The sequence below is a fragment of the Crocodylus porosus genome, unplaced genomic scaffold (assembly GCF_001723895.1).
Source record: "Crocodylus porosus isolate Cpor-Errol unplaced genomic scaffold, CroPor_comp1, whole genome shotgun sequence".
Lineage (NCBI taxonomy): Eukaryota > Metazoa > Chordata > Crocodylia > Crocodylidae > Crocodylus > Crocodylus porosus.
The window spans coordinates 126808474-126832469 of record NW_017728931.1 but is presented as its reverse complement, the minus strand read 5'-3'; the positions used below and the strand labels follow the sequence as shown (position 1 = coordinate 126832469).

General features: G+C 39.9%; 1 protein-coding gene across 1 annotated transcript in view; it reads left to right on the top strand.

Annotated features, from left to right (window-relative positions):
- The window catches only part of GNAT3 (G protein subunit alpha transducin 3), a 33077-nt gene extending 9443 nt beyond the window's left edge, over positions 1–23634 (top strand). The window contains exons 2-8 of the mRNA XM_019544022.1: positions 677–719; positions 7763–7904; positions 12970–13127; positions 17349–17477; positions 21640–21769; positions 21995–22148; positions 23196–23634. Coding sequence (XP_019399567.1) covers positions 677–719; positions 7763–7904; positions 12970–13127; positions 17349–17477; positions 21640–21769; positions 21995–22148; positions 23196–23386 — 947 coding nt within the window. The 3' untranslated portion in view covers positions 23387–23634. The remainder of the gene's footprint in view (positions 1–676; positions 720–7762; positions 7905–12969; positions 13128–17348; positions 17478–21639; positions 21770–21994; positions 22149–23195) is intronic.
- Positions 23635–23996: the final 362 nt, after the last annotated feature.

The window sequence follows — 23996 nt, the reverse complement described above, 5'->3', positions numbered from 1 at the left end:
CTACACCTGTAGTGGCAAGTCAGAGCTGCACAGGCAAGGCACAATATTAACCCTTAGAGTATGCGGTGAGCAGTCACATGGTATCTTCAATACTGCTTAACATTCAATAGCTTTACTATGGTCTACGTGTAACATACAGCTTCACCCTTGGTCAATACAGCTCCGGGAAGACATGAGCTGTGTCAGTGGCAAAATCAATTGGAATCCATGTTTCACACTCTCTGATTTTACCTCACAGTACTTGGTTATGGAAAACACAAGGCAGAGCAAGTTTGTGTCCATAATGTCTCTGAGTCCATCAGCTAGGGAAATATTAAATGTCCACACCCCCTTTCACAAAAGCCAGTTGCTTTCTTGTGTGGAGAGAGGCACCTGTTGCACTACGTGGAACAATCAGAAGTCAGACTTCTGTCACACTCCAGGGCGAGCGATTGTGGACGGCTCCCCCAGAAGGCAGCATGACCCAGAATTAAGGGCAGCATTTGCCTACTTCTATTCATTAAGAGCTTTCCGCTGCTTTACCCACCTCATTGGATATTGATAAAACCCAAATCTTTTATTTTTCTCTCTCCCTTTGTGCAGCCATATAAACTTAAGGAGTTTGCAAAAATTATGTTTAATGTCTAATAGAGTTAATCGTGCATCAGTCAACTTTTTGAACTTTTCCTTTCTGCAGGTGCTGGGGAGTCAGGGAAGAGCACTATTGTGAAGCAAATGAAGTAAGTTTATGAATATGTAGATGAAGCAGAGAATGTGACTATGGGAAGCATAAAGCTATGAGTTGTTACAGTGAATTTATTTTTCAATATCATGCAAAAGAAGTAATTAAAAAGATTGTCTTGATTATTCAGCCCAGTAAAACAAGGCCTGACAGGGAATCTGATTTCTCTTTACAAATATATCAGGGTAATAAACAGAACCGGGAGGGGGAAATACATTTAAATTAGAGGACAATGCTGACACAAAAACAAAGTTGTTAAACTAGTCTGGAATACCTGTAGACTAGAAACGAGAAGTTGTTTTTCATCATCAAAGGAGTAAGGTTCTGAAACAGCCTCCTACTACAAGGAATGGAATAGCTTTTTTAAAGAGGATGCTTGATCAATTAATGAAAGTCCTCTGCAATAGCAGAAGACTACATTCATTGAAGCAGGAGGTCACTGAATGCAGGTGGAGTCCTTTGAATTAGATTTGAACATACAAAGAGAGGGGAGGCAACCTATTAGCTTGCTAATGAAACCTATCTGATAAATCTTGCATTGATGCAACACCTACTGGAGTTAAAGGGAATCTTCCCACTAGCTTCAACAGGATTTGCATCAAACTAGATATCCTATTAGGGAGTGGCAGGCAGTAGATAAGCACTGATTTGTACACAATTGCTCTAATTCATACTCATCACCCCACTCCCTTGCAAGAAGAAAGATTGTTTTTGGGCCCACCCTTGAAACACTCACCAGAGAGTGGAACAGAAGGGCTTTTGGATTTTGCTACCATCCAAATAGTAGTGTAAGCCTAGAGCTGTAACAGGTATGACAGCCATTTAAGGGCCTGGTTCTACTTGCATTGAAACTTGGCTTATTTCCATTGAATGCAAAGGGAATTGAATTACACAGTGAATAAACTTCATCATGGATTATTCTATTACAAATCATAACTTGACAGCTCAGGTTCTTTAAGATGTAATGAAACTGGCTAGGACTTAATAAATCATTTCATTTTCTCATTTTCAAATAGCCAAAGTAGCCAAAGTAGAGACTGCATGTCTGATTTGAAGAAGTAGCTCAACCGTACCAAGTCACTAGCAACATAGCTCATACCTAAATGCATAACCCAAAATCTCTGTATATATAATCTTGTAAAACCTTATAGTTTTGTCTAGATTTCTTTTTCTAAATAGTCATTAGGCAAATTCAGAGAGATTGGAAAATTGCAGAACTGAGAGCACTGTGAACATATCCTCAGCTAATTAGCAGCAACCTGTTCCAAGGAAAAAATTTTTTAGCAAGAGAAATTTTAATAGGTGGGCTACTTCAGCCCTTTTTGTTTTTCTCTCTCTCACGACCTTATTCACATATTTAAAGAGCAACTTAGATCGTATTATGTGTTTGAAAAAAATCACAGAATGATAGAAAAATGTTACAATAAAAATAATTTTCCTTTTTGTTCTACTGATTATGTGGAGACACAATCTCAGTATCACCAGCAATGCTTTCCCAACTTCCCATCTTCTGTGAGATGTCTTATGTTTTATTGTTCTCCTTGGGCACATCTACACATGCACTTTAACATGCAGTAGCCTATTTTACTGCGTATTATAGTGTCACAGCAAAAGCCATCCTAATATGGTAATGTGCAGTAAAATTAGGCCGCTATACAGTAAGCATCACTCAAAAGTATGATTTCACTACTGTACATTAGGGCACCCTAATACGTATTTCATTAGAGGACATTTATACATGTGCTCCAGGAGTGAGAGAGAGGGTGCTTTAATTAGAATGACTCAGAGGGTCACTAATTAGAGATTCACTCTAATTAAAGCACCTGGAGCATCTCATGTATCAGTGTCCCCATGCTTCAAAATGGCGGTGGGAGCACTTCTAATGCTTATCAAACAAGCTTTAGATAAAAGTGCTCTTGCCACTATTTTGTAGTGGGGGGATGCTGATACATCAGATGTGGAAGGCTGCTGGAGTACAGTAATTGTCACACTTCAACAGACCTGATTAATCAAGTCTGCTCCAATGCACTGGAATTAAAGCACATCAGAACAGCCTCCCTGCTTGTGTATAGGCACCCAGGGGTACTAAATTTAATGCATCAGAACAAAAGCTCATAAATGAACATGTAAATGCACCCCTTGTGAATAAAGCTGAGAAGCAGAGTTAATTAGTTCACATGGGGCATGTCAACACAAGATGCTGACTGCGCAGTAGCATGCCACAGCATGGACAGTGCTAATACACTACTGTGCAGAGTTATTAAGCTACTGCACCATAGCATCACCTAAAAATTTTCATCAGCACTTTGTAAGTACTAAATAAATGCACAGTTACCAGAGTTACTGAGCAGCAGTGCCTGCAAGCATTTTTTAGCTGATGCTACTGCACAGTAGCCTACTGACATGTTTGGTTTTACAACTAGAACAAGTACTAAATAAAAGCACAGTATTGGCTTCACAGCAGCATCTCATGTAGACACATCCACTGCTCTAATTCAGCAGTTTACCCTATTCAGCCAAACATGTCAGTAGGTACTTAAGCCACATGGAAGTTGTACATAAATTCATTCTTATTCTGAAATGCATATAAGCATGTTTGTTTTGCTGACCTGCGAAGCGAGAGATGGCTGCCAACAACAGTTCTTAATGGCACTGAGAATTAGACTGAAAAGCTCAAGATCACTTTTAAGGCCCCCATGGCTATGAAATTTACAGCTCAGAGTGTGTTCCATACAAAAAATTGACAAAAATGATGGTGATCATTTTTTTTGCCTTTTTTTCATACTTTTTTTTCCCCCATGGACAGTGTCAAGTTTTTAGCAAAAGTGCAAAATTAAAGTATTTGCAGTCAAAAAACAAAACCATTTAGCTTTTGGGCATTTTTTTCAACAAAATGTCACACACACAGTAGGTTCGGTTCACAAATTATGCTATTGTTAAAAGCCTAAATTTCATTTAAGAAAAAGCATTAATGGAATATTTTACCCAGTCCTAATGAGGTTATTCTGATCCAGGTAATACAATATTATAAAGAACAGATGATGCTATTATGTGTTTTATTGGTCATCTCGCTGGAGACCTGTTCCAAAACTCACTAAAGTCAGAGTCTATCCAAAACCTATTGACTTCAATGAAAAATGTCCTATGAAACTCTGGGTAAATTGACACCGCAGTGAGGAGATACCAGAACTCTAACATTGGTACCAGAAGCATGGCAGAAACAGGGTAGATTAGCCACAGCTGAGCTAGCTTGTTTAAAGCTATACCACTCATGAATATACACTATACTACTTGGATACACTCTTCACTATAGTGTGGGAAGACATGTCGTCGCTCAAGCTTGTGGTGTCTTAACACAGAAAAAAACCAGACATTTCAAACATATGCTAACTGACCCTGCCTGTTGCAGCTGAATTAACCACACCTATCTGATAAAAGTGGCATCTCCCTACACTTAATAACAGGAGACTAAATTTGCCCTAAGGGTGACATGTCACTTATTATGAATAACACCTAACGCAACATGGTTTCAACAACATGAGGTTTTCTGTTAAAGGTTGTTAACTTTCTCAGGAACAAGGGCAGTATTCCTCTGACACTAGGTACAAACGTTCAAAAAGCGCAAGGCCAAATCAATCCAAGTTATACAGTTTTCTGTAAGCGGCGTAGTTTAGATCGGTAGTGAACAGCGCACACATTCTTTCCTTGGTGGGGGGGAAGGGAAAATGTTAGGCTGGGTTCTGCCATTTTTAAACCAGTCTATGTGTCCTAAACTTCTGCTCTGCTATGGGTATAGACTGGTTTTTGACTGCTTACACTGGTAAAAGTGTAATGTCTGTACCTGGCCCAAGTGTTAATAACTGATGCTATATTCTGAGCACTTCAACATGACAACACCGGTTTTAAATCTTTTTTAAAAGAAGTCCATGCCCCCAAACTGTACTTGAATATGTTTCTCTGCTTGCTAAAGGCATCTTAAAAGTTTGCTGCTGCCTTAGAAGTCCACAGGGTAGATGACATGGAAGCTGCCAGATCAAGTAAATATAAGTATACATGTAGAAAAAGCCTCAAGAAAAACCAAGGGTTCTTTTCCTTTAATTACAGTAGCATATTTTATTTTGGGTGCTTATATTTTCTTGGTCCCTTTGTTCTACAAATGTTTTGAAAGATAAAACAAAAAAGTTTACGTTGGTTGTTTTGGGATCTTTGTCTCTTGTTTGATCTCATTCCCTCAGATATTTGCAACTCCACCGCGAAAAAAATCCCATTTTTTTTTCAATGCCACAACTGCCACGTGGACCCTACTGCTTTCTTTGCCATGACAGACTAAAACAGCCAACCTCAGAATTTGAATGTTCTGTAGTCTGGAGTTTCCTTGCATTTCCTCCCATCATTCATACTAAAGCACCTGTTCTCAGTACTGATCCTAAAGGGTTTTGAAAATGTGTCTGATTTTTCCCCCTGTAAAACATGCTGTAACCACAACGGTTGAATTGCCACTCAGCTGGGTGACCTACTTTGCCTGTTATGAGCATGTGGACCTTTCAAAATGATCCCAAAATGCCTTTGCTCCCCCACCCCCCTTCCCCAATATCCCACGCTGTCTTGGATCCTGGACACTACATAAAATTGGGACATATACAACTCTTCTTCCTTCTTGAAAGTTTTTACAAATGCTTGGGGTCTCTCTCATTTTGGGCCAGATGTAAACCACTGGCATCAGGGGGAGTCTCTAACTTCAGTGAGCTTTGAAACACTATATTTTCTTGCATACAGCATATACCCTTCATCTCTTCCCCAACACCTCCCATGTGTAGCGTGCATCTTGTTTTGAAGAGAAGCCAGAAGGAAAAAAAGACAGGATCTTTGCAGCTATGAGTAGCAGCAGCTAAGGACCTGAGCCATCTCCCAATACTGCTACCAGCCCACATGCCAAGATGCTAGGTCTGGGCCCACATGCCCAGTCTAACCCTATTCTCTGGCTCTGGGGATGCACACTGGGTGACAACCTCACATGATGAATCTGGGACACCATGCTGAGTCTCCTACCCACTGTGCTGGCTCTGTGGTCCAACCCCATATGCTAGGTCTATCTGTGAACTAATCCCCTACACACACCATCCCCTCTCAGAGCTATGCCAATTAATGCTGCCATTGCCGTCCCACCGGCAAATTTCTGGATCCATGGGGATCCATTTTTCTTGCATATAATGTGCACATCAATTTAACCAGCTGGTTCTGGGGGAAGATATAGGTCATCTGCATGAAAATACAGTAGATTCTAAATATTATTTTAATAATATAGCTGAAACTACTTGCCCCTTTAGGTGCTAAAACTAACTTGGACATGTTATAGAGCATTTTCTTGTCCATCACTGCATGCAACATTGCATCTCCTGTTCCTAGCTGCAGAAAAATAATAGGATGCATGGACAGGTTTTATTTATTATTAGTCAGCTTCTCTTCTTTGACTGTGATGGCTTGTCTTCTACATGAATATTTGCACCTCTACCCAAAAAACCCTGTTCATTTAGACGTAGTCTGTCAAAGCTTTTACTCACTTGTGTAGTGAGTAAAGATTCCCCTCCTCTTTCCAGTCAGGTTGTAGCTCTGCCTTTTTCCTACTCGATATCCTGTCCTCTGCTCTGAAGCCACAGAGGGGGCAGGATGGAGGGAACTGTGTTGTACTTGCTAGCCCAACCGTGTGGCTCAGTGGGACAGGGGAAAGAGAAAGAGTGGGCACCAGAAAGAAATGAAGTAACTTCTCTACAACTAGTGAGGAGCTGTGTGTCTTCCTATGTCATAATCTAATCTCGGGGCTGTTCCTGAGCTGTGCATCTGTGTCATTGCAAAGCTGCAATCCACCCCTCAGCATAAGATTAATTGACTTTTCTGTTCAACCTCCCTATCCATCTGCCTATGGATTGCAAGACAGAGACAAGTCCCCTGTAACAATCCAGGTGCCACTGAGCCCTACAGGAAAATTGCAGTGGGATCCCTCAAAAAGCAGACAGGCTTCTCAGTTTTCCTAACATTGTGCAAATACTTTACATAATTAAAGGAGGAAATAGAAATGGGATGATTTCTTGAATAAATAACTCAGGGCATGTCTACATGTGCCACTATGGGGATGTTGTTACTGCACCATGTAACGATCCATACTGCGCCAAATGGGTGATGCACAGTTATTTTTAGCAGCTACTTTGCTATACTGGGAGGCACTGCAAAGTAGCTACTGGCCCTGTGTAGATGCCCACAGATGCCGCGTTACTGTAGTGCATCGCTGTAGTGATGTAGCATCACATGTAGACGTGCCCTCAGAGTAGGAAAACATCACAGCAATTATGGGTGTAATCTAGAGAAGACTAATAAAAATAAAAGTGGGATTAAAAACAGATAAGAAACCTCTGTAGTAATAAATGGATTAGGAGTTAAAGTAGTGTACACGTATGCAGAGAGGTGTACACAAACATCCAGTGTGGAGGAGTATCAAAAAGATTAAGATCAGTAGATAAGAGAGCTTTAAAAAGTGATCAGGAAAGAAAAATTTACCACTGAATATACTTGAATATATTCAACAGTAAATGTTTTAAACACACATAGAATAGAGCGGTGATGCCAAATAAATAAAAGGAAGAGAGTTTTTAGCAGACTAATGGGAGCCTGTCAGGAGATGGGACAGGAATTTGTGCCTGTGCAATGAGATACGACACAAAGAGTTTGCATGGCTGCACCCACCAGCTTCCAGGCCAAGAACAGTTCTTGCTAGTATATGAACCACCCCACAGCTGGCAGAGGGAACAAGTCAGTCTTACATAGCTCCACCACCCAGAAGAGGAGAAGCATATGCAGCACATAATTTTTTTTCAGATCTCTTATCTTCCTGAGATGTGCTGTGACATTTCCTGAATAAGAAGTGTTTTTTCTGAACCTGGTTACACGAAGCTCTTCTTCAAGCACAATGCAAAAGCACAAAATCCAGTTCGTCTGAATTCTTTCCCTTGAAGTCATCTAAGATCCATTTTTCTGTTTGCAACACAGGATCATCCATAAAGATGGTTTCACAGATCAGGAGCGCATGGAGTTCAGGTCCATCGTTTACAGTAACACACTGCAGTCTATCCTGGCTATCGTGAAGGCGATGTCCACATTAGGAATTGCTTATGAAAACCCAACCAGTATAGTGAGTATCATGCATGCCACTCCATTTGAAAAAGGTACAAGTGTATAAACTTTTTTATCAAGGTAATGAATTCTTGGGGGCTAGCAGGAACAGTTAAGAGAGTTCAACCATTGCTTTGCTCTAGCACAATGTTTCTCAACCTGTGGGTCGTGACCCAAAAGTGGGGTGCAAGAATATATGAAGGCATCATGAACAAACTTTAAACATGATTTAAACAGATTTTAAAAAGGGATACTCATTTAAAGAACAAATGTGGGAAACTCTGGCTTTTCCCTTGCAGGCTGGCAGAGCTCCAGCCTGCGAGGGGCTGCTTGGGGCCCCCCATGCCCCACACACGGCAGGGCTGGGGCCTGGAGCTTGGGGAGGGGGCAGGGGCAGTGGGTCAGGAGTGAGGGGCACTGGGTCAGGACTGGCCACTGATGTTACAAATGATACAAAAAAAGGTTGAGAGCCTAGTAGAAATGTAATGCTCAAATTATTCTTGGGACAAAACTATGCTTATGAAACACATATTCAATCTTAACTTCCCAAAGCTAAAACCCAGAAATTAGATGTTTCAAGTCTACCCCTTTGAGTAACACATTACTGTACACAACCAATGAGAGCACAAACAAATAAACCAGCCTCCATTATTAAAGAAATGATAAAATCCCAGAGAACTTCTTTGTAGTTGCTAGCTACTCTGCTCATTGCTGTAAAAAATAGCAGTAATTTTTTCCTTTTTATAGACACGGTTTGTACTTAGTTGAACCTGAAAGAGCCCTAAGCTAGAGGGGACTAGCTAGAGGGGGTATGCTGCCCCCTTGTGGTCCCAGAGCTGTCGTTTTGTACAGAAACTTCACACTAACTGCAAGGGGATGCTGCTTTTCTGCTCTTACATGCAACTGGTAGGTTTCGCCTGCTGGTATACCACTCTTCTCCTTCCTCTACCCTTTTTAACACTGGTGATTTGATCACCTTGCGTTCCTGAGCTCAGCTCGAGGGTTTTAAATGTGACCTACAGAGTGTGATCATGGAAGTAGTAAAAGAGAAGAAAAGAGCTTCGCCATCTCTCCCCATTCATGCGGCATCAGTTACCTTACAGCTCTGTTATGTTCTGATGCTGCATACAGATAATGAAAATGTTAGGTCTCCTCTTTTGATAAATTGACTTAGAAGTAGTCCCCACACCCTCCTATAAAAGAGTATCTTACTTCACAGTTGGCATGCAGAATTGTTATTACTACTGAAGGAAACAACAGGGAAAAAATAAAGGAAGGGACACATTTTCCTTTTCTATATTATGACTACTCTTTGCCAACATAAGTACATATTGTTGAGAACTTCCCAAATGCTCGAGTGTAGCCAGAATTTCAGGTCGTTTTTCTAATTTTGGCAGGTTTTCCCTATTCCCCAAAGTTACCTTAATGTGAATTGCAGGTGCTTATCTGAAATTTGTTCTTGTTCTGGAAGTCATTTTGTCAGTACAAAGGCATATGGTAATTTGGTCTAAAAAGGATAAACAAAAAGTTCATGGGTTACTAAAAGTTACAGCTAACACAAAAATTGACAAACTCAATGCGTCTCTTTTCTCATTGTCATTTGACTTTTCAAGTATTCATTTGAAATTTCACACAATGTCCCACACCGATCCATGAAAAACGGGCTACAAAGTTATTTTCAGAAGCCTGTGCTAATGCAACATTAGCGGCCCATACCCTTCTTCCAGACAGACTTGTGAGTGGACCTAAGCTCTGGATTCCTTATATCCTAAGATGGTCAGATCCAGGCAGACAAAGATCACTGTTCGTACTTAAGGTCTGAATGGCCTAGTGCTCTTTATTATGAGGTGGAGCTCAGCAACCCTACTGCCTTACAAATTAATAACCAATCTTCAACATAAGTTACTCCCTTCAGGTGCTTATGCATGGTCCCTCGGGCTTCTGTCTGACTAGGGCTGATTTTAGCATATCGATACGGGAACAACACGGAAAAAAAACAAGGAACACAGACCTAGCAAAGACAGTTATCTATTTTTGGAAACACAACAAATATATCTGACCCTACTCCCTTTGAGTGCCTACTAGGAGACTTAACTTTTGGTCAGTACTGCCTGTCTTCTCTCGTCTTCAGGACTTTCTTGACATGCAACAATAGATTTACCTTCCTAGGAAACATTCCCAATCTGACCCATTTTGTACGTGTCCAGTCTGAGGCACTCCTGGCCCCCCCACATTGAGACTTCTGGATAGAGATTCACTGTGTCATGGTAGTTAGGACAACTAGGGCTGTTGGCTCAAGATTGCTCTATTATCATGTTTTTTCAGTAGATCCAATCCATTAGCTATCAAGTGACTCCTACAAAAATATATGCTGTGGTCCACAGCAGATATTGCAATACTACACAAAGGTCACACTCCAACATGAAAGTTAAAATGAGAAATGGAGAAATAAGCAGTGTTCGCGAAACAAGATGGAGTTCACAATTTGATCCAAACAACGCCCTAAGTCACAATACATCTGTCACAATAGCTAACATGGTAGTAGGGAAAATGGATAGAAAACACTTTTCCCCTCATATTTACTTGTATTTCCAAATCTTGAGTCACTCAAACAGTTGTGATGGCATCAAAGGCAGATTCACAGCAAGCATTACAAAATTATTTTCAGAAGTCCACACTGGTTAGAGAGTGGATTTTGTATAACTTACACGGCTTATGGAGCTGCTAAATGGAAAACATTCATGAAACAGTTCAGTTGCATTTTTGTTGAATATAAATATAGTTAAGTTATTCTTTATAGTGTAATAAGCCTGCTCTTGCTCTCACTAAGGTTAATAACAAAATGTCTCTGTAGGAACAGAATTGCGGGTGTAGTATATCTATATTCTTAACTCAAGCTCTTTATAAATGTAATTGCTGTTTTAAATGAAACCTCATCATTTTTAAAACTCATTTGGGTTTGAGTTTCACTGCCTACTTGAGATTTATATTGGGTAGGTTCAATGTCTCTAATGAATGTCCCTTCTTGGTGAAGCCAGGCGCAATGATTTTTTTCCATAACACTGTACACACTTTACAATTTCTCATAGTTTTGACCTGAGCAAGGTAATACTCCGGTTTCAGCTAGGCCTTGTACTAGGTGGGTTTTGTTCAAACCCAGTACTGAGAGCATGTGAACCTGAGGGGGGTGTCTAAAAAAGATAAAGAATATTTATGCAAAGCCCTGCAGATGAAATCCAGACTTCTGTCAGTAAGCAACTAATTCATTTGAGAAAGAAACAAAGGAAATGCTATACCAGTTTGTCCAGCATCCATTTGCATTCTGCACTGAACTATTCTGGGGTACAGGAGACCCATTTCTGTCAAACTTCTGAAGATTTGACTCTGGTTTTTGCATTTTACTGAGGACTGAAACAGAAGAGAGACACTAAAAAGAACAAAAGGTGTCTTTACATGTGCCCTGGGGTAGTGGGGTGCTTTAATTAGAGCCGCTCTAAGGAACCACTCTAATTAAAGCACCCACAGTGTTGCATGTCTCCAGCATCTCGTGCTTCAAAATGGTAGCAGAAGTGCCTTGTTCAACAAGTTTGAGTTAAAGCACCTCTGCTGCCATTTTGAAGTACAGGGACGCTGGATACATCATGCCAAGGATGCATGATAATTAGCACACTCTAGAAAACTTGATTAATCTGTAGTCTGCTCCTACACATGCTAATTAGCAAAAATCAGAGCAGGCATCGGGCATGTGTACAGGTGCCCATAATATCTATAGGACTTCATCTACTCCCTGGATTTCAGATTGAATGATTTGTGCAGTGCTTCTGGCATTTTATTTTACCTTTCTTTGCCTTTCTCATTTTTTCCCTGAATAATACCTTCCACCACAAAACTAAAAAAGCCATTTTAATTGCTGTGGTTACTGAATTTATTATTTTGAAGCACGACACAGGGCCCAACTTATTATTATTATTCACACTGAGTGAAGGTTGATAAGACTTGCTCATCCATAGCCCCATCTTCAAGGGGTTTATCTTTTTTTGCCACTGAATACAATATTTTGTGTTTTATTTTGTGCTCCTCTCCTTCCCCCATGCACACTTTTCAAAGGTTCTCAAATTTGGGCAAAATTGTCATGTCAAAATTCTAGTGTTTCATTTTTGCCAGGCTGCAATTTTTCCAAGGTTGGCAAATGTCAATATCAAACAAAACAAAACAAGTCTTTAACTTCTAAATATTTTATGTGAAAATTTGAACCTTTTTTTATAAATAAGAATTCCAGCTTTTGAGAAAACCAGAATTTTATGCTCAAAATATTATAACAACTTTAATTATAATTTTAGGCCTACTGAGAGAGTCATGTCAGGTGTCTAGTTATATTACGTTATTTTCTATGATTTCCACTGCTCTGACATTGTATCAAATGACCTCATTTTAATCATACTTTTTCTTGAAATATTCTTCTAAGCCATTAACTACTGAAAAGAAATCAACAGAGTACATTGCCTTCAGTCATTTGTTGATGGACTACAAAAGGACACATAAAATTAGGAAAGATTATATTTAAAACAAGAACTCTTTAATTTTTTTTTTTTCAATTACAGATTCTTTCTTTAAAGATCAGATCAGGAGAGAAACGCGTTCATTAGTTGGATTCATTTAGCAACCTTTTTTTCTGTAATACCCCAAGGCTAGAAAAATGTGTTAATTATTTTCAAAATTGTATTAAAAAGGCCCTTAGAAAATATTTAAGCCTAAAGTTTCACTCCTACTTTGGCTCAGGAGACATATTTAGAGATTTCAATACAAGTACTCTGTGTAGCATTGGCCTGACGTGAGCAGCTGCGGTGGGATATAATAGACCCCTGTTACAGGAAGACAGAAGAAAGTTCTCTGCCCTCGTTATGTCCAGCCTCAGAGGTGTGCCAGTGTGTGGGGTGATAGGCAATGGCGTCATACAGTAGTGTTACAAATAAAACTGAGATTGAGAAATCCCTAAACCATCGCTGTTCGTTATAAAACAAGCACATTTAGGAGGCCAAGTGATATGGTATGGTTTCACCCAATTCATTTAAATTTTACTTTAGAAAGACGAAGAACAACTCTACGTTATGGGAAACTCTATGGATGAAGGTACCATGTCTTCTGAGTTGGCAGAAGTCATAAAACGACTGTGGAAGGACCCTGGGATCCAGGCCTGCTTTGAAAGGGCTGCAGAATATCAGCTTAATGACTCAGCTGCGTAGTAAGTTACAAGAATTATAGCTGAAGGATGTTTAATTACTTCTGGGATGGACCTGTGGAAATAACTCAAACTAGTTGGTCTTTAGCAAGTCCTAAAAGGTTTTTTGTGGGTTTTTTAATGTTCTCTTCTAGAATCTGGAGTATCTAGCATATACAGAATACACAGCGAGAAAGGTGGGGATTTAGCAACCAGGCTTCTTTTTGGTCTTCCTATGACGTTAAAATCATGTAACCAAGTGAATAGATATCAATAATAATAGGATGTTTCTTTCATTAGAGACATCTATGCTGGAGATAAAAGGTGTTCTTTTAATTTGAATTAATTTATATAACCTGAATTAAATTGTCCTTAACTTGAAGGTAGTGCAAGAGCAATTTAGCCATGATAGTCCGTAAACTGAGAGAGAGTCAAGGACTTCTTAGGATGATATTGTTTATTGGACCAACTATGTAGCTGGGATAGAGTTAGATAAGCTCTCAAATGTAAGACACGTCAGATCTGAGGAAGAATATCTTGCATTTGAGAGCTTGTCTAACTCTATCCCAAGTATGTAGTTGGACCAATAAAACATACCACCCTAAGAAATCCTTGCCTCTCACTTAAAGCTTTTTGTGGAGTCTAGGTTTGATCTTGAACTGCTAAGGCACCATAGGGAAAAGACCTTAAAGCAGAACTAGAAAGGCAAGAACTGGAGCAAACAGCCACAGGGCAGGTACAGGCCGGAGATCTCTGCTGTAACTATTCCTGAAGCTGCAAACTCTATGGGGAATGTATCTGCAGTTTTTTCCCTGCTGGTCATATAGGGGAGGAGAGGGGACGGGGCAGAGAAATCCTAATTTACCACAGTTCTGAGTCTCAGGATACACTGGGCAGACCCAGCTCCCATTTTACACCTTTTTCCCATGCAGTTTCTGGTTCATCTGTTTCTACAATTCCTCTTACTGGATGAAGTCTGGCTAGAAGTACTTTTACAGTAGTAACAAAAGATGAAGTTTTCTTATCTATTAGAGAAAGGTATAAGTAGCAGCACTGATAGGAAGCTGAAGTCAAATAAATTCAAAGTAAGTGAGGGTACTTACCCACTGAAACAAACTACCAAGGGAAGTAATGAGATTTTCCATTCTCGATGTCTTGCAAGATATTTAAAGGAAAGTTACTGACTACTTACAAGAGAAAATTTCACTGAAATTCAATAGCCTGCATAATACAGATCATGCCAGATTTTTGAGTGATCCCTTAAAAATATAGGCAGCAACTGCGTAAAATAAAGCAGTTTTTTTTCCCCATAGTCTTTTAATATTTTGCCACTATGGCTATGGGATGGATAGTGAAATTCTTCTAGTCCTTCTTTCCCCCACAATGCACATCCAGAAGAGAAATTGTGTATTATCTTCATGTTATGTTAATGAATGACAACTGAGGGGTTCCACATTAGGAAATTTAGCCACCAGGGCCAGGTACAGATGTTATACATTTAAAAATATAAGTGATTGGAAACTGGTCCATACCCATAACAGAACAGGAATTCAGCACACAGACTGATTTAAAAATAGTGGAACCCAGTCTAAGATTTTCCCCTCTACCACTAAAGGGCAAATGTGTGTCCCATTTACTACCAATCTAAACTGCGCCTTTTACAGAAACCATGTAACTTAGATTGATTCTGCCTTGGACTTTTTGAATGTCTGTACCTAACTGAGAAGGTGAAGTCCAAGATAACCTAGTAGGTCAGTAGCACAGCTAGAAGAGAGCTCAGGTCTCATATGTTCTAGATTAGTGTATTGTCTCCTATTCCACACTGAAAACTTATGAAAAGAGGTAAATGCCTTCAGAAAAGCATGGATGGACACAGATTATGTGATGTGATGGGCATGGATCATGTTCTTTTTTGTTTTTAGCCAGAGATATAGTTGAGAAATAAAAGAAATTATCCAAGAACCACCTATTCCAAGGGTCTCATTAATTTTGATGGGAAGTATGCATCTAAAACCTGTTCAGGTACTTTTAAAAATCCAGTTAGGCATCTCTGTGCATCTTAGGTGCCTGAATACCTTTCAAAAGCTGCTCTGTTAGTCCTAATCCCACACTGTTAAAGTCAATGTGATTTTTGTCATTTTTGTCATTGCCATCAAGCTTCTAATTATCAATCTAAAGCTTACTGAAGCCAATCAGCCTTCCAGTGTAACAATTATGTTGCTTTTAGAACTAAACTATAATAAATTGGGATAGCTCTATTGACTTCTCCTGAGAGATGCCAATTTATACCTGCTGAGGATCAGACCTTAAGTGTGTAATTGATTATTCTTTAATTAGCAGATTTGGTAAACCAAGTTTAATCACTCTCCTTTTAATTTTTATTTATTTATTTAATTATTTTTTGCTGCTCAGTAGCATTAAAATGTTAGGCTTATTGAATTCTAGTGAAGATGTACTTTCAGGGAGTCATAAATCAGCTGCTGAAAGATGAAGAAAGGGATGAAATTAAGACTATTGAAAACTTGCTGCGTGAACTATAGCATTACTACTACTAATACATTTCACTTGTTTGTTTAGTCACTTGATTCCTCTTTGCATTTAAGAGGGAAGGTGTGAGTATATTAATTTTCATGCACATGTCTGTCTTTTGCTACTTATATTCTTTATAGTTAAGACTGCTGCGATTCATGGTTTCTATAGACTTGACCTATAGTTACAGCAGCTGTTAACACATGTGCTCTGAACGCAAATCTAAGAATCAATGAACTAGAATTAGATGGCAGGTTTAAAATAAGGTGTGTGCATCTGCAGCTGGACAGAAATAATGGGTTGACATGGAAATACTGATAATCAGTTTAAGTAGTTTCTGCATGGATGATTGCTATTGAGTTTAAAATATGAAAATCTTCTTACAAACGATTTGTTTACTAACCCGCAAGTGCTGAAATGTTCTAGCACTAGCATGTTTTTTACTTTGCAAATACACTTAATATTGCTTGGTTGAGATGATAAGATCTGGAGTTTATTTGTATAGCAGCAGTTCATGCTGACCAGACCTTTTGTGAGGGATGGAAAACAAACCACAAAACTTAGAAAATATGGGAGAGCCTTACAATGATGAGTTTAACAAAAGGAAACAGGTAATGTAGGCCAAATGGAAAAGTGCCAACTGAGACATCCTGAGGGCCTGGAGTTACCTCACCCACTGCTGAACAATATATCCCAACTCATGTAGTTCTGTTTTTTAATTTTGTTCAGCGTTTCAATATAAATTGGAAAAATCCATTTATTTATATAAACACACTAAAATTTCCACTCTATTTTATGTTGCTTGTACTTACAGGAGAGGAGAAAAGATGGTGGGAAAGGAATTACGATTCAGGGGATCTTAGTCAATTCCCTGTCTTGCCAGACTTTATATGTGATCCTGAGCATGTTCAGTACTTCCATTTCCCCATTTTTAAGAATGAGACTGATATTTCCTCTTTCATATGGTTGTTCTTAGGATCTTTATCCAATGGATCATCAAGACGGCAGGAAGCCACCAGAAAGTCCTGCAATATAAATACTAAACACAAAATGGTGACTAAACTAAAGAAGAGAAAAACAGGCCTATACCTTTATCTTGTGAATTTCAGGATGAAGGGAAATAACCCTTAGCTATGAATTCCTCCAAACCACCATGTTCTCATTTCAATTGAGAGAGATAAAAAGATTATAATAATCTGGAAGCATTGTCTGATAATATTACCTGACATAATTCCCAGAAGATCTATTTCTAAGAGTTTGGTAATTTCCACTTACTAAAATGTTTGCTTTGCATTTTGAGAAAGATAAAAAATGTCTCAGAGGGGCGTTATGCTCTCACTTAAAATGGCCAGGCCTCCATTAAAACCTATGTATTATCAGTGGCATATATCAGAATACAATTGAATCCAATGACGGCTGATTTAAACAGGCAAATAGTGCCACAGTGCTGGTTAATGGATGATTACTGTAGCACATTTCACATTTTAAATCTTTAATGTTAGTTGCTACTCAAGCAGCATTGAAGATGGCATTTTCTTCCTGCTAAGCTGCTCTTATACTCAGTGACCCTGCTGACTGCAGTAGAGTTTCTTCAGATTTACAGTAGTGGGACTAGCAAAACTCGGGTCTCTCTGTATGGCAAAAATACTCACTCATCCACTGATATATCAGAAATCTCCAACTCCCTGATTATTAACTTCTGTCTTATTCCATTAGCTATCTTAATGATTTGGACAGGCTGACAGCACCTGGGTATATTCCCAATGAGCAAGATGTTCTACACTCCCGAGTGAAAACAACTGGAATTATTGAGACTCAGTTTTCCTTCAAGGATTTAAATTTCAGGTATGCAGACTTTACCTGGATGCTACTTCCTCAGTTTGTCAGATAGCTAGATCTTTGTAAAAGATTGGTGGGTGAGGCGGAAGGAGGGGGAGAATAAATTTTAAAAGATAACTTATAACTTTTCTGGATACTACTTATCAAATATGGCTTATTGTAACAGAGCACCCTGGGTGAAAGGCGGGTAGGGGCACCTGATAACCCCAGCCCCCACATCCCTGGTAAGTTTATCTATAAAAGGGACTTGGAAGTCAAGTGTGAGGCTCCACGGAAGGACAGGTCTGGGAGCCATAGTCAGAGGGGGCTTGGAGCCCAGTGAGGATGCCTGGGGATGGGGATGGGAGCCCAAGGACAGGGCTGAGAGTCAAGAGAGGCTTGTGAGAGGCTTGTGTCCTGTTGATGGGTCTTAGAGCCTGAGGACAGGGTCTATGGAAGGGGATGACAGGCCCAAGGAAGGGGCTGATAGGCCCAAGGATAGGGCTGGCTGCAAAGCCGTATGATGATGAGGCTGATTATTAGGCCATATGAAACATCTGTGAGGCATGGGACACATCAAGGGGAGATTGGAGCATATACAGAGGCCCTTGTCAGCAGGGCAGCTAAAGGGCAGCCTCCCGCCTAATTTAACATCAGACAGCAAGGAACATCAAGGCATGGCAGGAGAGATGGGTGGGTGGCTAGCCCAGAAACAAATGGGTAGGCCTATATTGAAATTGGTCCCAGGATGCCCGCTTGTTACACTCATGTATTATAACATTAACAACCCAGTTACAGAATCTCTGAACCCTCATTTTTATCTGAGGGATCTGAGCCATTGAGACAGGCAAAATATTTCTGTGTAAACTTTCCAAGTTTAAGTATATAATGATACGTTTTAGATCCCTAAAGTTAAGCCCCCAAAATGGAATCTTTAGAGTCTAAGGCCAGGTACAGACATTACACTTTTACTAGTATATGTGATCAGAAACTAGTCTATATCCATAATAGAACAGAAGTTCAACATACATAGACTGGTTTTAAAATATCAGAACCCAATCTAAAATAGACCTGGATCAATGTGACTCAAACTTAATCGAGTTAGGTTAGGCTAGTGAATCAAACTTTTGTACCAGATACCCTATCGATTTACGTTAGGTCACTATTCACCACCATCCCAGGCTCCTTTGCAGCCCCCCCGCTAAGCCCCTTACGCCTGCATTCATCCTGTCCTTGGCTACTCCAGCCAAGCACCCAGTGGGCCCTAGCCCTGAGCTCTCCCTGAACCGAGTCAGCACTAGCCCAGATACTTTCTGCAGCCTTGCCTCCTATCTCTAGCCAACCGTCAGCTCCAGGCAGTTAGAAAGTGGGGGGGGAAAGAGGTATCTGTGTCTGTCAGAAATCTTGTCATGAAGCACTCCATGATGTACACACAGACCTGACACTGAACCCAGGAGAATTCCCATGAGCGGATGCAGCATCACAGAGCCCAACCAGGGTGCCAGGCATGGGCAAGCGCTCCCTCTGCCCTGCCACACTGTCCATCAGCCACAGGCATCTGTCAGCTTCAGACAGGTTTTCCTGGGGTCAGTGTCAGGTTTGTATGTGCATACAGGTGATACAGAAAAAACTTTGTGTAGCCGCTTCATAGAAGATTATATCATGATGTCTGTGCAAAAGAGGGCAGAATTAAAGCCACTCAAGCAACATTAGCTTTGCAGTTTGCAGCTTGTAGACATTGCTATCACTGTTAATTAGTCATGAAGTCGGTCCACTCTTTCAGCACTGCCTGAATAGACATGCCACTGTCCCTCCCAGACTTTTGGTGTTAAAGTTTGGGTGGACCAGGAATCAAAAGGAGATGCAACTGCACTATTTCAACCCCCTCCTGGATCTGCCCCTGCACATACAAACACACACAAAAGCTGTGGGTGCATGTGTACAACTGAATCTAAGCAGCATTTGAATATCAAGTACTGGTTAACAAATCAACGAAGCTCAAATTCAAAGACACACTGTGTGAAAGAGAAAGAAAAAGATTAAGTTTGTTGAAAAAGTTGTTTCCAACTCTTTTGTCAGCTCTAGAAATTAGACTTTCATTCAGTCTATGAAAAATGAATAATCTCTACTAACTTTCAGGACTCAATTTGTTCATGGTGAACCAAGTAGAGGGTAAGTATATTGTATAAAAAAACAATTTCTGTAAAAAATGATTCTGCCATATTTATTAGTAAACTGATTCACTCTTATTGAATCTTATTATTTCTGTTGCTAGCAAAATTATGCTGCATTTCACTCCCACATAGGCTAGGGACAGACATACAAAAAGCCTGAGCCTGAACTGATTCAGTCTTTGCAGGTTAGTCTAACCTGGCTAGGCTAAATCTGTTTGTAACTGCACAGACATCCCAGGCTAGAAATCAGAGGGGAGCAGAGGGTGCTAAAGCAGCCCTCCCTTCTTTCCAAAGTGCTGAGCTTAGGTGGGGTGGGGAGTGTCTGGTCCCCAGCAGGATGATCTGATTAGGGAGGAATTTCCCCCCCCACACACACACTTCTGACTAGCCCAGCAGGGAACTGACTGCCTCTAACTCAGGGTTTATCACCCCATTAAGAAAACAAGGGACATTACCAGCTACCAGTTAATTCTGCTTTGTCCTGTCTACCATAGCTAGTGTGTGATCTGCTAGCTAATGCTGAGAGGTGTCTGTGTAAAGCAGAGGGGATAAGGGACTGCCCTGTTTAGCAGGGAATGGGGAGAGGAGGTGGAGAGCAGGGGGAAGCCAGGCAAATGCCTGCAGTCTCTGCCAAGCCCCAGCCAGGGAGCAGACGGGAGAGGGCAGCTCTGCTCTGGAGCAGAGAGTCTACCCAGCTCAGAGAGCATGCTGGGATGCTGGAGGAGTCTGGTTTAACTTAAACCAGCATGGGGTCTAGGACAGACATTTCATAAACTGATTTGATCCAGATCAGTTAAGTCTGATACTACATTCAACCAGGTTTATCTCAAACCAGTTTCAGCCATTTTCAAACTAGTTTATGTACCCTGAACATCTGTTCTGTTACAGGTTTAAACCGGTTTCTGATCACTTAAACTGGTTTATTTGCAAAATAAAGTGCATAAAGTGCAAAATCTGGCTTGAGTTTCAAATATAAAATATTTTTCAAAGGATGGAGATAATGTAAGAAGGACTTTGCACCTTAAACAAACTTTGGGATTCAAAGTTTGCCAATCTTTTCCCAAAAATCAGGAGAGAAGAAGAACACTCACCCCTAGTACTTGAAGAAATGTGAAGATAAGTGAGAACCTTAAGGCCTGTATCCTGTCTGACCATGCTGGTCCTAAGGAACCAGATTCTCATATTGAAATCTCAAACTCAGGAGAGTGTCGAAGGATTGTGAGGCAAAAAAGTGGTCTTAGCTCAGTCCCCCACATATGGTGTGGTACCTTCTTCTGTGTTTAAGAAGATTGGTGGTTTCCTGCTCTGCACTCGCTCCAGCCTTCATTGCACCTATAAAATATGCTTATTTGAATAACAGTCATATTTAAATCCTCTTTTTTCCTTTAACTATGGAGCAAGCATGTCATGTAGCAGAAGCAACAGGTGAAATTGCCAGGGCACAAAATAGATAAAACATACAGAAAATTATAAAAAATTCTGCTAGTTACACAGCTGTATAACAGATTGAGGAAAGACAAAGAAAACAAAGAGCTTCATATATAAACCCACACTAGGCAATTTATTATAACTAGTATGTTAATTAGTGATTGGATTCCTAGTAATCTTATGTTGATCAGTTCCCTACAAATGTTACAATTAACAAACAAAATAATACTATATTAAGGGTATTTTTAATAGCCAGGGCCTCCCTAGTTCATTTCTATGAGCAGTTTAGAGCCCAGTCTTTCACTGAGCATCTCTGTCGAGCCTCCTTGACTACATTGGTGCTCTGCTTGAATATATGGATCCACCGCATGTCACTTTTAGGGTCACCTATTGGCTTCATCTCTACCACATATTTGTAAGTAATATGTAGATCATTTTGACTTTCCAAAAAGAGTATTAGAATAGTAGTTGGGTGAGCTGGGTATTTCAATACTATCCATCTCTAATTACATTGTGAGTTTGAAGGTGTAAATAAGACTTCATAATTTACTGTTATACATGATACATATGTTATTCCTTTTGCCTAGAATGTTTGATGTGGGTGGACAGCGATCAGAGAGAAAAAAGTGGATTCACTGCTTTGAAGGGGTTACTTGCATCATATTCTGTGCTGCACTTAGTGCCTATGACATGGTACTGGTAGAAGATAAGCAAGTGGTAAGTTGGAAGGAAAAAATAATATCTTATTCTGTGAAGTTTTAATGCAGTGATGGCACATAAGAATTAATGCATCTCACAATAACTATTACAAGCGGACAAAGCAGTATTTCTTTTTGACTAAAATATGTTTATACACACACACTAGATAGAGATAGAGATACAGAGTGATGCCTGGGGATGGAATTTGTCAGCTTCTAATGAACAACTTCTGCTTCTTAACAGAACAGAATGCATGAAAGCCTTCACTTGTTCAACAGTATCTGCAACCATAAGTACTTTGCAACCACCTCCATTGTGCTATTTCTAAATAAGAAAGATCTCTTCCAAGAGAAAATAACAAAAGTTCATCTACGTGTCTGCTTTCCAGAGTACAACGGTAGGTTTTAGGGTTCAAGAGGAATACTACATAAAAACAGTCAATGTGGAGGCTAATGAGAAAGTTATTAAAGCAAGAGGAGATGATGTCACCATTACTCTTTGTGGAGATCAATGGTGTTTCACCTACTTGCCCCATGTCAGCATCTGGATTTTTTGCTTGCATTATCTAACAACATTCCATAAATGTAAATGTCTGTTCTCTTATTGATGTCACAATTTCCTCTGCAGATAGAAAACAGCAGTTACTCCCAGTTGGTGAAGCAGAATATATATTACATAATCATATTACATTATGCCAACTGAAAAAAGTGTGTCACTATTCCAGAGTGTTATCCTAAGTATATAGTATGGCCTTGAATTTCAGAAGTGGCTAGCAATTTTGGGTGCCCAGCTGTAGAGCTTTACTTTCTATAACTTAGGATAGTTAAACAATATGGTCTAGACCCAGTGGGATTTTGCCAGTTTACATAAGCTGAAACTCTGGTCCTCCATAAACATGAGCAGACCCAGATATCACTATATCCAGATATTACTATATCCAGGCAGCAACTAGGTGAAAGATGCTTGATTCACATCAAGTCCTGTGTTTGAAATAAGTCCCCAGAATAGTCTTCCATCCCTTTTATGTGAGTGCTGGCAAAATTACATAAAAAAAAATTAACTGTCAACCCTTAAACCTATGAATTTTTCCTGCATTTTTCTTTTTCAATTTCTTTACACCTTCCCCTTCTTCACTCCTGCCACATCTATCATTTTTTGCAATCCTAATCCTGCTAACACTCCTAACTCTTTCATTCACTCTTAGCTGCAGGCACTAAGCATTCACAACATTGGATGATTTATTTTTATAATGACGTTTTGATTTCAATGGCTAATTCAAACTTGACATTTTCAAGTTTGGGTACCTAAAGTTAAGTGCCTATGCTCTCCCTCCCATTTCCCATTTTCACCTCTCACCCCTATCAAAATCTTCTTTGTTATTAGCGATTAGGATGCCCAAATTGAAAGTGTCTTGTTTCTGTTTTCTATTATTATCTCCAACTAGGAGCAAACACATTTGAAGATGCAGGAAATTATATCAAGAAACAGTTCCTAGACTTGAATGTAAAGAAAGAAGACAAGGAGATATATACTCACCTAACCTGTGCAACAGACACCCAGAATGTTAAGTTCGTTTTTGATGCAGTGACAGACATAATAATCAAAGAAAATCTGAAAGACTGTGGACTCTTCTAAGCATTTGTTTGCCACATCCTGCCTCCCAATTTTCCTCTTTCTTTTCGACCTCCCCCTACTCTTCTTTCTTGATCCTATATGATGAGTGTAAAGGAAAAATGGAAGTGGAAAAAGATGATGCACTCAGCTAAGTTTTCTTTAGATGTAATGCTGAGTCTTGACTGTAGTTACCATTGTAGAAAGCCTCAGTTATGAGGACTATCATGAAAGTGCCACACAGAGGGAGCACCTACACAAGGCGCTAAATGTGCAGTAAACCAATTCTACTGTGCATTAGCACAGCAGGCAAATATCATGCCAATGAGCTAATTAATGTGCAGTAGAATTAATCTACTTTGCATTAGGGCTGTGTGAAGCTTCGGATGATGATTGGGTTCAGAGGGGATTTGGCCCAATCGAATCAGGAGACTAATTAAAAGGTTTAAATTGATTTGAAGCTCTCCAAATTGATTCAGAAAAGATTCTAAGAGCTTCAGTGACTTGGACAGTCCTCACCCACTGCAGTAGGGAGCTGGACCTGGACTCCATGCTGGTAAGTAGAGGCTGGGGGGGCTGAAGGACGGGGGAAGGGGACCATGGGAGACCCCATCCCCTGCCTGCTCCCCCAGCT